Source organism: Stegodyphus dumicola, chromosome 3 (genome assembly GCF_044657685.1).
Source record: "Stegodyphus dumicola isolate Sdum_Otavi_A_Nest chromosome 3, ASM4465768v1".
Taxonomy (NCBI): Eukaryota; Metazoa; Arthropoda; class Arachnida; order Araneae; family Eresidae; genus Stegodyphus; species Stegodyphus dumicola.
In genome coordinates this window covers 85,759,625-85,775,950 of record NC_140770.1, presented here as the reverse complement: position 1 = coordinate 85,775,950, position 16,326 = coordinate 85,759,625, and the positions used below count along the sequence as shown (strand labels likewise).

The 16,326-nt window shown below is 33.0% G+C and overlaps 1 protein-coding gene across 2 annotated transcripts in view; it reads right to left on the bottom strand.

Moving 5' to 3' along the window:
• LOC118199800 (metabotropic glutamate receptor 6-like) overlaps positions 1-16,326 on the bottom strand; it is a 391,939-nt gene that overhangs the window by 148,516 nt on the left and 227,097 nt on the right. For both annotated transcript variants that reach the window (XM_085813044.1, XM_085813045.1), the window contains exon 4: positions 15,928-16,072. In XM_085813044.1, the coding sequence (XP_085669170.1) occupies positions 15,928-16,072 (145 nt within the window). The remainder of the gene's footprint in view (positions 1-15,927; positions 16,073-16,326) is intronic.

Below are 16,326 nucleotides of genomic sequence, written 5' to 3'. Positions count from 1 at the left end.
GTCCTCTGACTGTAGATGTATTGGCCTCGCCAACATTTTTATTTCAAACTATTTACAAAAGAATGGTGTAATTTCACTCACACAAAGTACAATTTGTAATCAAATTATATTATCAAAATAGTTTCTTACAAACACGAGTAAGATATATAGCTATTGAAATAAATAAGTGGAAATTTATACACATGAAAACACAATTAAAATCGCATTAATGCTCTCAGATATTAAACAGACAATCATAAAGAAGTGATATTACATAAAGATGGATGTTTTAGTAACCGAAAGAACATGAAGTTAGATTTAATGCAATATAAATGCATAATTATTATACAATTATCAAGATGTTTTTGACACGACTGAATCTAGTCTTTAAATTAGGTATACGGGTCATTTCTTGAGAATAAATAAGTTCTATCAAATTCGAAACTAGTGATCTTCTTCGATAAAAACTCATAAGTGTAATCTCTGCGAGCGATTGTGGAAAGATTTTGAGTCTACCATCTCTTATGCTCGGGCACTCTATTGGCATGTGAAAAGAGTCCGCCATTGTATTTCCGCATTTGCATGAACAATAGGTTTCTTTAAGTTAAATATATTTAGGTAAATAGGAAATGCACTTGGTTTGTCAACACTTAATTTAAGAAGAAATCTGAAATATGCCTCTTCAGAAACTTTTGGAAAAAACTTGTACTTTTCTTCCAGTGTCATCTTCAGACCATCTTTTTTACCAAAGATCTAATCCTTGTTTTAGCTATTAAGTATATATAGCTTTTTGGTATCTTGCGTTCTATAACCATATTTGAATAAATTCCTTATTTTCCCAGTTCATCTGCCTTTTCATTTCTGGTAAAACCCTGGTGTTCGCGTGTATCCAATGTAATCTTGTTTTTCTCTGTGAAAGTAGCTTTTTAATCTCTATTTTTATTATAGATATTGTATATATTAATTGATTTTAACGCTGTTTCAATATCAGAATATGTGTTTGCATTTAGGGTTCTTTAATTCTCAGTAATGCTTTCATCAAGGCTCAGTAATGCTTAATTCTCAGTAATGCTTCGACCCGATAAACTGAGCATCTTGCATCTAGTGCGAAAGAGCATCCTTCTTCATAATTACCATCTTGAAAAGCGCAGAACCCTATTCCAGTTCCATCATCATTCTTGAAGCCGTTCGAATACAGTTTGTAACCACTTTTATGTGAAGAATTTGAGTCTTATTTAAACACTTTGATTTTTTGTTGGGTGTTGGTACCATTTGCTATTCAAATTTTCTATTTCATCTTTATTAATACTTAAATCATCTAATTCAAAGTTATACCAACCTCGCCCAGTTCACTGTGTTGCACTTTCCATATCTACGTGAATGTCAGGTGGGATTACATCCGCCAAGATTTGCAATGATGAGGTAGATACAGTTTTTATAACATTTTGTCATGGCAAGTAATTCTATTCTCTGGATGGTGTTTGTTTTTTCTGTCATTTTAATTGTAAGAGTTCTTTAATTACCATTTTTGATAAATGAGTCATACGAAGTAGTTTGTTCACAATTTTACTTGTCTTCGCTTTTAAATAGTCCATATGTGGCAACTACGTTAGACCTTCGTCTATTGTTATTCCAAGATATTTAATCCATTCTTGATGTTTTATTTCCCATGTTAAATTACGGGTGCTATTAAAGCCGAACCCTGCATTTTTGTTGTAATAAACATCCAACTTGATTTTTCTGGGTAAAATTCTAATTTGCCCATTCCTATAATTTTGATAATGCCTGTTGGGCTCTGTTCTGGACCTTGAACATGTATATTACTAAAAGATTCTTTCCAAAAAACATTCTTATAATGTACGAATATGAAAAGTGTTATCATCTCATATTATGAACGTTAACGCATTTTATTGAAAGCTCTTTGATAAATTCAGTTATTAACCGTACCTCTAATTTATTTTGAGACTTTTTAAATTAAGACGTAAGATTTTAAATCTAACATTTCTTTCAGTAAACTGTGTACTCCAAAAATATTTTCACTAATTTAATACTTGCCTATTAGCTGACTGCTCTAACTTTTGCTCTTAAAGGGAAACGAAATTTAAAACTATTACTCCGATCAATTGCATATTATTATTATAAAGCCAGGAAATGGAATCAATAAGAAACTGAAACACTGTAGAAGAAATTTGAATTCTTCAAGGTGTGAGGTGAATAACATATTCGAGTCTTTGTGGAACAGTCTCATTTCATGCTGATTATTTTACTTTTAGTCATTTCACGCTCATTGTTTTACTTTCAAGTTACTATAAATGACATCAAAATATCCTATATTTAATCAGCATAAGTAATATTATGAGAGTTAAAGGATTACTGTATATGCCCAATCTCATTTATTTAGAGAGGACTCGGAATCAGTCTGTCGCAACAGGTATTCCATATTTCAACATCCTGGAACATATTGCTGTCAGTCCTTAAGACGTACAGACTGCAGCACATAGTAGTAGTATTCCAGCATAAATATACCAGTGCTGCCACCTCTCCTTTTTTATATGAATCAGTGTGCACAACTCTAAATTTTCTGGTGGATAACTTAAGGTCGAAAATCCATTTATAGTCATTATAAACATGATGTACAAAATAAATCGCAATAATGAAAAAAAAAAAATTATGCTATTTCTTGAAAGGTGTTTTTATCAACAAATGTTTAAATAAAATAAAATGGCATCAAAAATCCTGCTACAGCTTTCAAGAACTCAAACTTCAAATCAGTGTCTATTTCTGATAAATTTTAATGCTAAGTTACCGTAGACGATGGAAAACTCACAATCTATAATTTAATACGTGCAGAAAAGTTTGCTTTTGATATTCCTTGCATATTTTTATAAGACAGGAAGTACTAGAATTTTCAAATACTACATTGCTTTTCTGTTATCTAACAACTGAATGCAAATTTCAGCCAAAATCAAGGACTTAAAATTCAAATATTGCTTTTATCAGACGTGAAATGTCAATTTGAAAGAATAAACAAATTTTAATTTAAATATAAAACAAGGACGTTGGAAAAATTACACAGAGAGTGCAAGAAAATTAAATTAAATTGATGAAATATTTAATTTTATTTAAATTTTAGCATCTTATTTCCTATTTTAAAATATGAACGACGGACAGTAAAACATGGATGCATTTTATGAAAAACGTGAAATATAATGAATGATTCTCTACTTATTAATTACAAGTTGACATCAAATACTATTTCATAAAAAGGTGAATGCTGTTTAGCAATTAAGCAAAACTATTTTATATTTAAGCACGTTATTTAATTCATTATTCTTTTTTTTTTTTTTTTTTTTTTTTTTTTTTTTGCATGAATAAGTTATAAGAAACGTATTTCTCGTTGTACTCATATTTTCTTTTAAGTTCTCGCGGGAATAATATATAATTTCTCCTTCTCATATCGATGTAATTAATTTTAAATTACTATTTTTATTAGTTCATTCAAACAAAAATAAAATGTTAGCCTTCATTCTTATCGCATTCAAATCGATGTGTTATTTTTCTAAGTATTTCTTCAATTCACTGTCGGTTTTAATGGACTAAGCTTAAAACAATATATTTTTCAGTGAGAATTATACCAAATAATTCAAATTTCGTTCATAACTGACTGTAACATACTCCTTAAGAACACAGTTTTAAAATTATTTCGAGAAGTAAGAGTTATACATTTGTTCTAGTTCTCAAGATAATTTTCTTCCCAATTTAATTAAATAAATAGTTTAAGTAATTATGAAATACAAATTGTTGGCAACTAAGTCCAATTTATAGCTAAATATGGACAAGGACTGATGGGACTACAAAACAGATTCTGCTTACAAATAATAATAATAGTTGAGTAATTAAAAGATGCGTACCTTTCAATGGTGAACAATACCTTTTTTTTTGTTTACAGCATAAAAATAACTAAATACTGAACTCAAAAGGTCCATTCAACATTTCCTTTATTTCGGTTTTTTTCCATGCATATTAAATACGAATATTTACAGAAGTAAGTTTGTTTTATTCTTTCTTCGTTTTGTTATTATTCTGTACTGAAGGATTTCTTTCAATTCTAGAAATCAAAGTTTTTATATAAAAGGAAACGGTTTTTGGAAAAATGTATTCTTGCGTGAAAGAGAAACAGGAGTGATATCGTAAATAAACATGTGACGCAAATATTACTTGTACTGAAGTTCTAAAACGAATTTAAAGTAATTTTTTAAGAGGCGTAGAAGATAGGTATAGTATTGCTGAAGGCACCAACGAATTGCTTCCATCAAAGTGGAACAAACTGCGGAAATTCAGCTCTAAAAAGCAGGAATAAAAGGGAAAAATATTTGAAAATTTACATTTTTGATTTTTAAATCCCATTTAAATAATAATCAAAATAAATAAAAAAATGAACGAAATATTAAAAACACGAAATACTTAACTTCAAACTGAAAAGTTGTAAAACCGAAACATTTTCACCATTACTTCCCAAACAAAAAGTATGAAATTTGTCAAATATGGCTGAGCTGAAATGTAATCATTTTTTAATTCATCAGAAATTTTCGAGTAGCTAGAAGCTTTATTTTAGTTAATTCTAAATCGTAAACAATCATTTTCAGAAAATTTCCAAATCAAAAACCCAATGGTTCCAACCTAGTGGAACACCAATGAGATCATTAAAACAAAAATAAAATGTTAGCCTTCATTCTTCCCCTGCTTCTTAACTACGTAAATTGTTCACGTGTAACTTATGTCGCCTTTGCTTACTGGAACTTTACTTCCACGGACACCCTCTGGCGAAAGAGACTAAAAATAGTCAGTTGAACGGCTGACGCGTCTAACAGATGTATAACGATAGACCGTCTCCGTATAAATTATGCTTGTAATCATTATAACTTGTAATCATTATAACTTGTAAATATTTTGTAGATATCTTTCATATGAATTAAAATTTCTTAAAAAGTTTATAGCTGTGTTTCGAAGTGAATCGAAGTTCATTATAGAGACGGATACCGACAAGAAGGAAAGAAGGCAGTTCAGGGCAGCCCTATTTAGAAGGTAAGTGAACTTTCACTTATCTATTTAATGATAAAAAAAAATTAATAGTACAAAGTTGATAAAATTTTTAACATGGCGCCCGAGCAGGGACTGCCAGTAACTGATGTTTTCCTAATTATTGAAACTGTCTAAATTGATATCAGTTATATAGATACAACGCATAAACAATTAGTGAATTGCTGATAGTTGTTGAATTATTGAATATTAAACAATGACGGAATTCATCGATACATTGAAAAGGAAACGCGGCCCCATAAGGGCTGCCGTTACAAAATTAATTGGCCGAATCGAAACTGAATTACCAAAAACAGAAGTGAATGCAGAGGAACTAGAAACTTCCTTAGAACTCTTAAATGAAAAATCCAACCAGTTAAGACAAATAGATGCCGATATAGAAAAATTAATAGACATAAAGGATCTAGACCAGGAATTAAACTGTGTTGACGAATATCGTGAAAGTATAACTACACTTAAATACAAAGCTAACAAAAAATTGAAAGAAATTAATATAGAACAACAAAAATTGAGTGTGTTGAGAAGCACTGAACAGTTAAGTGAAAGTATTATAGAAAACGTTAAAATCGAAAATCATAATGTGAAGCTTCCTAAACTTACGATTCCGAAGTTTTATGGCGAGAGCTGGGAATGGCTGACATTTTGGAACACTTTTTCATCATCCATACAACAAAATAAAACGCTTGACGCTATAAGCAAATTTAATAATTTAAATCCTTTTTGGGAGGTACTGCTTATAACACCATTGACGGTTTCGATTTAACCGAAGAAAATTACGAAACTTCAGTTAAACTCCTCACAGAAAGGTTTGGAAATAAACATGTTCTGATAAACGCCCATATAGATAAATTACTGAAAATAAGACCTCTAAAGGATTCTAATGACATTCAAAATTTCCGTAAGTTATTCAATTATATACAGAAACATATTCGATGTCTTGAATCATTAAATATGACCTCAGCAACATATGGAGCTTTATTAACACCTATTTTGCTTATAACATTGCCCGCAGATTTGGTTTTGGAATATAATAAAACAGTTCGAAAATCAAATTACGATTTGAATCACCTAGTGGAATTTCTTTCTGAGCAGTTAGTTGCGCGGGAACGTACATTCCAGACGGTCCAGCCAAAGGCGGCGCCGCAAAAGCATAACAAACTGAGTGAAACCGGACCTATTGCGAAACACACAGCTTCGGAGTTGACGAACGCAAGTTTGCGGGGGGGGACAAACACCATGTGTTTTCTGCGACTCTTCTGATCACGAGTCTATAACGTGTAAACAAGCATCTTTATGGTCTACTGAGAAAAAAAAAGAGGAGAAATGCAAAGCGAAAGGAATCTGTTATCGCTGTTTACATCCTCGGCACCTTAGCTTTTATTGCACTTCTAGAATAAGATGTGAATTATGTAAACAACGACATGCCACTATAATGTGTTTTAAAAACGAAAACGGAGAAATTAAGGAAGAACAAATTGAAAATAAGGTCTTAACGAATAATTCATCCTATGAAAATGTAATCTTGCAAACTTTAATTGTCAATGTTTACGGAGATGGTGAAAGCAATTTTATACGAATAATTCTGGATACTGGAAGTAGCAGATCATATATCAGCACATTTCTTGCGGAGAAATTAAAACTAAAATCTTTAGGTCAGGAAAGTGTCACTCATGGGCTTTTTGGAGGGATAGAAAAAAGGGAAAATCACAACAAGTATCTGATTAAGTTAATTAATCCAGAAACAGGATTCACATGCGAAATGGAAGTTTTGAGCCAAAAAACCATATGCTCACATATTCCAAAATTGGAGGATAGGGAATGCTTAAAGAAACTTAGAGGTTACAAAATTTTTCCCAGTGATGTAACTAATGAGAATTCTTGTTTATTTGAAAAACACCTTAACGAAATACACATGCTTGTAGCAGCAGATTATGCCGGAAAACTCTTTACAGGGGAAATAAAACACGTAACGGAGAGTTTAGTAGCGATGAATACACACCTTGGTTGGACAATATTAGGGAGAAGGGTAAAGGAAAAGAATTTTAATGTTCTTTTATCACTACACATTAGTGACAGAAAAATTTGTGACTTGTGGTTTCTTGATTCTATCGGAATAACTGAACCAGCTCTTTCGCAAACAAAACAAGAAATACAAAAGGCTACAGAAAATTATTTTATCCGTACTTTAGAAAGAGATGACGGTGGAAGATATCAGGTGTCACTTCCATGGCTTCAAATTCACCTGAGTTGCCAGATAATAAAATCCTTGCAGAAAAGCGTCTGAAGTCTTGCGTGAAAACCCTTCAGACAAAGAATTCCTTAGAAGCCTACGAAACTGTTTTAAAGGATTGGGTAGAAGAGGGAATAATTGAACCTATCGATATTTCGGAGGCAGAAAAGATCAAAGGCTACAGAAAATTCTACTCTGCCACATAGAGAATTTTTTCGGGAAAATTCGACTACAAAAATTCGATCAGTGTTCGACGCATCTGCAAAGGAGAAAAATTCGGTATCTCTGAACGACTGCCTGGAAAAGGGTCCTAATTATCTTGAATTGATCCCCAAAATTTTGATTAAATTTCGAGAGGGGGGTATGGAGTAATTTCGGATATAAAAAGAGCATTTCTTCAGATAGGTGTGAATCCAGCGGATCGAGATTTTCTTCGGTTCCTATGGTGGGAGAAAGGAGAGCCTGAAAAACTGACTATATATCGGCACCGAAGGGTTGTATTCGGCGTAAACGCCAGCCCCTTTTTACTCGCTGCCACGATTAACTACCATTTGGAAAATGTACCAAAACATCATCAGGAAATAGCTTCAAAGCTAAAGAAAGCCATGTATGTGATAACTGCGTAGCGAGCGTGGAATCAATTGAAGAATTAAACTCATTTATCAAAGGATCTAGAGAAATAATGGCTACTGCAAAATTTGACCTAAGAGGTTGGAAACATAATAGATTTAAAAATGAAACTTCAATTCTAAACCTTTCTGATAAAGATTATGAAGATGTTGTGTCAGTATTGGGATTGAAATGGGACTTGTTTGACGATACTTTGTCTTGTCACGTAAAATATGAAGAAAACTCTGTATTGAGCAAAAGATCTGTTCTTTCCGAATTGAGTAAAATCATTGACCCAATTGGGTTTACTAGTCCAGTTACTCTCATGCCTAAACTGATTCTGCAAGAGTGCTGGAAACAGAAAATTAACTGGAATACTAATTTGCCGAATGATCTAGCAAGGAAATTTTTCACATGGTCATCTCAGTTAAAATATTTGAAAGACATCAAAATTGCTAGATTGCTTCCCAAAATAGACGAAAGTACCACTCTGCATGTATTTTCAGACGCAAGCAAGGACGCGTATGCGACCTGCATTTTCCATAGACACAGCGGTGAGAGTGGAGTCACTTGTCAATTGATACAATCTAAAGCAAGAGTTGCTCCCCTAAAAGCACTCACCACACCTCAACTAGAGATACTCGCTTGCACTATTGGAGCCAGGCTCTCTCATACAATAAGAGAAGGCTTGAAACTAAAACAGGTTCCAGTTTTTTACTGGACTTATTCCACAAATGCTCTCTTTTGGATAAAACAGAAAGAAAATTGGTCCACTTTTGTAGCCAGTCGAGTAAATGAGATTCGAAAGTTGAGTAACCCAGATCACTGGCATCACATTCCCGGAAAGTTTAATCCTTCGGATTTGCCATCACGCGGTTGCTCTGCAAAAGAATTGAGGAAATCCGAATGGTGGAAACGACCAGATTGGATTTATCGACTTCCAGAAGCGTGGCCTATTGCAGATGGAGAACATTCTGACTTCGATATAGTAAATGAAGAGAGAAAACGAACTGTGGTTTCAGCCAGCAATAACACGAATACAGATAAATTTAACCTTTTTGACAATATTTCAAAATTTGAAAAGATCATAAAGGTCGTAACTTGGATCTTTAGATTCATTAAATTGCTACAACACCACCATCTGAAAGAACCCATGGGAGAATTTTAGTCGAAGAACTAAAAGGAGCTGAAACAGTGGTTTTCCGACTCATCCAACGAGAATCTTTCGAAGGATTGAAAGATAAAAGAATACGTGCTCTAGAACCTATCATGGACTCCAATGGCCTTATAAAAGTGAAGACACGTATCTTTCAGAGAGACGATGATGCTGACTTTCGTTACCCAGTTTTACTTTCCTCAGAACATCCATTAGTATTAAAACTGATCAAATCTGAACATGAAAGGCTAAGTCACGCTGGAGTACAATTCGTTATGTGCGCTTTGCGTGAAAAATATTGGATCATAAAGAGTAGGAAGACAGTACGCAAGGTTATCCAAAACTGTGTACGATGTCGAAGGTTCGACTCTGATTCATATAAGATTCCTCAAGCGCCACTACCTGAAGACAGAATAAGAGATGCTTTAATTTTTGAGATTATTGGTGTTGATCTGATGGGTCCCTTAATTTTAAAAGGAGGCCAAAAAACATGGATCGTCATTTTTACTTGCGCAATATATAGAGCAGTTCACTTAGAGCTAGTCTCATCTCTATCAACCGAAAGTTTCCTGCACGCGTTCAGGCGATTCATCGCTCGAAGGGATAGACCTGTCACTGTATACTCCGACAATGAAACCAATTTTGTTGGATCAAATAATTTATTTAAGACCATAGATTGGAATTCTACCTTAGAAAATGCAACAGTTAAGAAAATTGAATGGAAATTTATTCCCCCTTCCTCGCCATGGTTGGTAGGGTGTTGGGAAAGATTAATTGGAGTACTAAAGAGAATTCTTCGAAAGGTACTAGGAAAATCTTCTCTGAACTACGAAGAATTGTTGACAATCATTTGTGACTGCGAGAGCATTATGAACAACCGTCCTCTCACGTATTTGTCAGAAGACGTAAAGGATTTAAGAGCTCTCACCCCAGCAATGTTTCTAACAGAAATTCCAGAGACTGGAGTTCCTGAATGAGATCTTTTGGATTCTAAATCCATCAATAAAAGATACCTTTACAGAGCCAAATTGAGAAATGATTTACGAAAAAGATTTCGATCAGAATATTTAGGGCAACTAAAACAAAGCTCAAAATTCATCCGCGAACCATCTTCTGTGAAAGTTGGTGATCTTGTAATTGTGTTCAACAACAAAAAAAGGATAAACTGGCCCTTAGCTAGAATCCTGGAAATTTTTCCATCCCACGACGGACACATTAGATTAGTGAAACTGAAAACTGCACAAGGAGAGATTATAAGACCTACTAAGAACCTCATACCTCTTGAACTCAACTTTATACCTGAGTCGGATATGCAAGTGAGGTACAGAACTCGACGTATGACGAAATCTCAAAAGACTTGAACTACAGGTCAGTTGAGGTCCATCCTCTGCTGATACTGGTCCTCAAGGTGGGAGTGTCGCCTTTGCTTACTAGAACTTTGCTTCCACGGACGCCCTCTGGCGAAAGAGACTAAAAGTAGTCAGTTGAACGGCTGACGCGTCTAACAGATGTATAACGATAGACCGTCTCCGTATAAATTATGCTTGTAATCATTATAACTTGTAAATATTTTGTAGATATCTTTCATATGAATTAAAATTTCTTAAAAAGTTTATAGCTGTGTTTCGCAGTGAATCGAAGTTCATTATAGAGACGGATACCGACAAGAAGGAAAGAAGGCAGTTCAGGGCAGCTCTATTTAGAAGGTAAGTGAACTTTCACTTATCTATTTAATGATAAAAAAATTTTAATAGTACAAAGTTGATAAAATTTTTAACAACTTAAGTGATTTTATACAGAGCAAGGCCTATTTTTATTAATGCGTAGAATCTCGAAGGGATTTTTGCCTTATCATTGTGAACTCCTGCGGGGTGGCTAGTTAAACTGCTATTAGACAAAATAATGGAAATTTTCGGGCCAGTGAAAGTAGAGTTGTTGAACTAATGAGAAGTTAAGGCTGCTGAAAGGAAAAAGAAATATAAAAAAAACACTAAAGGTGAATGGCTCGTGCAGGCAATAAAAATGGTGTTAAAGTCACTTATTGGACTTTTTGTTAGAATAAAAAAATATTGCATAAAATAAGAATTAAGATTGTATAACAATAAGGTTGTTGTTCCTAGAGATTACTTGGCAGATATTAGATGCCCATTTCTAGCTTCATCAGTGACTCACGCGAATGAAATGTATTACTTTAAATGCAACATAGCTTTGTAACCTACATATTATGAAGCGGTTTATTCAGTTTTTTGTGAACCTCGATTGGTATTTCCTTCGTATTCCTGCTGAGACTTCTGGCTTCAAGATTATATCTAATTGTCGTGAAACTTGACAGGGAATAAGGGATTCTTTTCGCATTCAGTGTCTGTTTGCAGGTAGAGAAAACGCTTTTCCTTCCCTTAACGAGAAGCCAGTTGCAAAAGTTAGCAACGGAACTGAGTTGTGAGAAAGATTGTTATGCTTGCAAATAATCGGAAAGCCTTTCGTTGTAAGAGGTAAATGGACGCGGCGGCTGTGTTTAAAAAGAATTGACCTTGGAACATTGGCGCTACTTATTGTTTACATGTTCCTTGAACTATGATGCAAAAACAGAAGAGTAGAAAAAGGTATTATTTTCATAACAGACGTTTTCTTGGGGTGCGATATGAATTTCCCACGGCGAACTGAGAAGAGGACAATAGCCTACTCGTCTTTCTTGAGGCGCTATAAGAAATATTTAATTACTAACTTTAATTACTACGTCCGTTGAATTGATTTGTAAAGGCTGTATGCGATGAACCAATAACTTCAAGGGAGGCATTTTTGAGTCGGAAAGTGCGGTTTAATTAATAATTAGGTCTGGCGTTATATACGGAAGTTTTATTCGGAAAAGAGGCTTTCTGTTCTCTTTATTTTAAATTTGAAACAGCGAAATGTTTGACTAGCATTAGCGAAGATGAAGAAACAAGAGGAAAAAAAACAATAATAAGGATTTTGTCAAAAACAAGCGTTTGTTCGTTTTTGGAGATTTGGACTTGCTTTGGGTCGGATGAGTTAGAGAAAATGAAGAAGAAATTGCAGGGGATAATTATGGAAAGATGTGCAAATTATTCCTGAGATAGAGAAAGAACATTTTATTCGTGATAACTAATAGAAAAGTGTGATAACGGAGAAGAGAAAGCAGAGTAATGCGATGACTCTCGAGCTTATATGAGATAAACGATAACTTACAAGTCTTGGCCTCGTGGAAAACGATCAGCTATATTGAATGATTAAGTATGTAAATCTTCTAAGAAGAAAATACGACTATCTGTTCGATATTCTCGGCGTGTGTTCCTGTTGCCGAAAAGTAATGATACTGTTCTGGACTCATAGAATGTCGATCTCTGGTTCTAAGTCATGAAATGAGATTATACGAAGGTGCCTATTTATATTTCTAGCCTTGGCAATAGCTAGTGTGGCTAGGCGACCGCTGACGAGTCATAAGTCTGATTTTTTAACAATCGACTTGTGAACATTTTTGTGTGATTAGTTTTCATAACTTTCGGCGTGGATTATCAAAGCAAGAATGCTTCAATATAATTAATTCTTTATACAGCGATAAAGCACCATCCTACAGCAAGGTCGTCCAAAATCGGGTTTTGTGCCAGAAAATGTCGATACTGTGCGGGAACTGATAAAGCAAGATCGTCATGTGACTTGCCGTGAAATTGAGGCATTTTTGAACTTAATATGACAATCATCAATAAGATATTAAATGAACATTTGGCCGTTAAAATATTTTTAGCGTTGAATCCTGCGAATTAAATTAATTATAGTTGTATTTGTAGTTCACTGTCAAATGGTCCATAAGAAAAGAAAGATTAAATATTGCTTTAATTAATTTTAGTGCTTAATTATTGCACCTACATTTTACCCTACACAACACTAGCATTAAATTTAAAAGCAAAAACCGAATAAGATGATTATATATATAAGCAGACAAAATTATAAAGATATTTATCATAATGCAAAGTAAAGTGTACACAAATTCACAATCACGTAAAAGGAATTTAAAAAGTGCATAAATCCACAGTGATACGGAACTAAAAAAAAAAAAAAAAAAAAACTTCAGCAGCCTTATATCACATTCAAATACGTATGCATTTTATTTATAACAATGTGTTTAAAAGTTGTGTGTCGTTTAGTCTCAAATAAATCACAGTATAAAGAATGTTAAAATAACAGTTTTTATTTAAGTCCTGAATGAACAGAAAGACACAGGTTGTGCTGCCATAGACGAAACTCCACGACTTGCGAGTATTTACATTAACATAAAATCAAGTTAAATTCAACTGTAGGTAACGTAGTCTAACACTCACAGCACAAAATAAACTTCTTTAAGCTGGCTGAACAAGTTACTGCGCATATTTTAAATCTGCATCTGGCAAGATTCTAAAGCCGGAAATGATTTAGACAGTAGCTTACATTTGTTTTCGGGCACTTGTGTTTTTCAGTTTCATTTGCAAGTATCAGTTACTAAATAAACACTGGCGAAATGAATTGTTCGAAAAACTACCTTCCTTTCACGTACATAATTGATCACCTTTTAAAAAACTTGCTTGTTTTCGAATTTTTGCGTAAAAAATAGTTGATTCCAAAAGCTCTAAAGATGAAATTCCATAAGCATTCAGGCACTATAAACAATGGTTTATATTTTTATAACATGAAAACAATGCGACATCCAATACTTGGTTAGGTAATTTTTAGTTAAAATTACAATTTTCATGAACAATGGTATGGATTTAATTAATTTTTTTAATCTTAGAATATCCCATTTTGTTCCATTCTTCTCCAAGAATTGTTTAACAGAATAATGCTACGGAAGTATAAATCCGCTTTTAAATTACACAGTCTCAATATAAATAATTTTCTTTTAATTAGTACAATTCCTATGGCAAATTTCAGTAACTGCATGTAAAATAATAATTAATGGATATTATCCTGAATAAAATATGCTTCCCTTTATTTCCTCTCTCATCAATTTATATATTATTCGATTTGAATATTCAGCAAACGATATGCACAGAAGAAGCAAATTACTACCGACATTTGCTGTAATGACCAAGAAATTGTAATTTTTTTAAAAAAAGCTAATTTATACAGATTGAATTTCTGCAAATCATGTTAAGTAATTTGCTGATATAACTCTCTTTTTAGCGAAAGAATTTATAATATCGCAGAATCTTTAAAACTTTGGAGTAAACTTTCAAAATATTTGCTTTAGATCGCGTTTCTGGACAGTTTTTCCTTGATTTCAGTGCTTGTTTCGGATCTTTTTGGGTAGTGAAAGTTTCTTATCACGTTCCTATAAAGTTTATATTTTTCTTTGACCGAGCTAAAGAGGCACTGATAGTCTCAAATACTGACTCTTAACTTCAGTTCCAAAAAGTACACATGTTTATAGAAAGGAATTTCTGTAGTTTGTGGTACAGTTTTAGAATCAGTAAATACTCTGCTTCGCTTTCTAAATTATTACACGTAAATTAATATTTAATGGTCAGTCTCGATATGTCTCTAAGTACAACAATGTTGTAACGTTGGGTGTAAATATTTATGCTTCTAATTACAACAAAGCAAGTTTTAAATGACTCAAATACTCATGTTTTGCAGGTTCAAAATACTTTCCTATAGCATTCTAATAACTAAGGTTTTATTTCATACTAATTCTTTTTCGGAATATCCATTAAGAAAACATATTTAAAAAATAAACAAGATATCGTCGGTGATATAACTGCCGCCCCAAAAAAGCGGAAACTTACAACATATGTAACCAAAACGTGAGATAATTTTCCCCTACTAAAATTTCACGATCAACTTTTAACATCGATATAGTCATTTGTATTGTTCTACTGTTCAAAGACTAATTACATAAATTTATGCAATTTAATCTGAAAAAAAAAAAAAAAAAAAAAAAAAAAAAAAAAAAAAGAAACTTTTTTCTGCTCAAACTCAGTTTTATCAAAAATAATTTTCTCTAAACTGCACGGTATTTAGACATATTATTTTTTGTGAAGTATTTCTTTAATGCAACACTTACGGTTTCGTTATTTGTCTTCACACATATACTTATCCTGCATATATTTCAAGTTAAGAGGTAAACCATTTTCTCCGTCGCTACCTCGTGGCTTCATCGTGTAATTGAAAAGCAAGTCCGGAAGGTGCAGAGTTCGAGTCCAGACGAGCGCATAAGATATTTTTCACTTCTCCTGCTTCGAAATACCTTATAACTATAAATATCTGCGAAAAACTAAGAAATATTGATTCTAAGAAATTAAATGCTTGAACTTACTTTTGCAAAAGCTAAAGTTCTCATATACCTGCATTTTACAATATTTCATGTAACACGGATTTTATCCATTTACATAATGACTGTTTTAATAAAAATCATCTGTTTAATTATTAGACATATTTAATCAGTGTATATGTAATTTGCTATGAAGCATCTTTCATGTATTTCATTAAACGGTATGTTTTAAGTGTATTTCCCTTTATTAAGCAATACAGCAAATTTACAAGAAATGCAAAAGAAATTCTCTCATTTGTCTCTGCCAGTATAGTTTTGAAATTACGTCTGCGTCAGGCAATATTTACTAAAAAAAACCTAATTATCTTCATCTCTAATTTTGTATTTTTGCACTATTAAAATTAAAATAATATATTAAGAGGAAACAGGCGGCATAAAGCTGTTACTTGGCTTTTCAAAACTATCTTTTCTCCTTTCATCATTCTTCTTCCTTAAAAAACTTCACCTTGAAGTTGTTTACTCAAATAAGATCTACAGATCAGTTAATGAGCCTCCTAACTAATCCCGGATAAGAACACTTCTGTTACTTACCTCTTGCACTGGGTTTTTCCATCAGTCTTCTAACGATGTTATCATAATTGGAATCTCCTGCAACTCCGGAATCCTTTGTAAGCCTTTCTTTGACAGCTATACAGATACTATTCTTTGACAGCAACTCTTCCAAAACCGTAAAAGCCTGTAATGATTCATTAATTACCATTAGATTCAATGCATCTATGTTTCAACCAATGATATTAAGGTTTATGACAGCACTTCTATAAATACATGAAGAATTTATATACTTAAGTTTTACCATTAGCTCATATATCTCGATTCACGTGACGTTTAACTATGGCTTGTATCATTAATAACATTAGTCTTAGTTTCAGAAGATAGCTTTGCTTTTATAAATATAATGTGGATTTACGTCGTTAAATAAATAACCGTTGA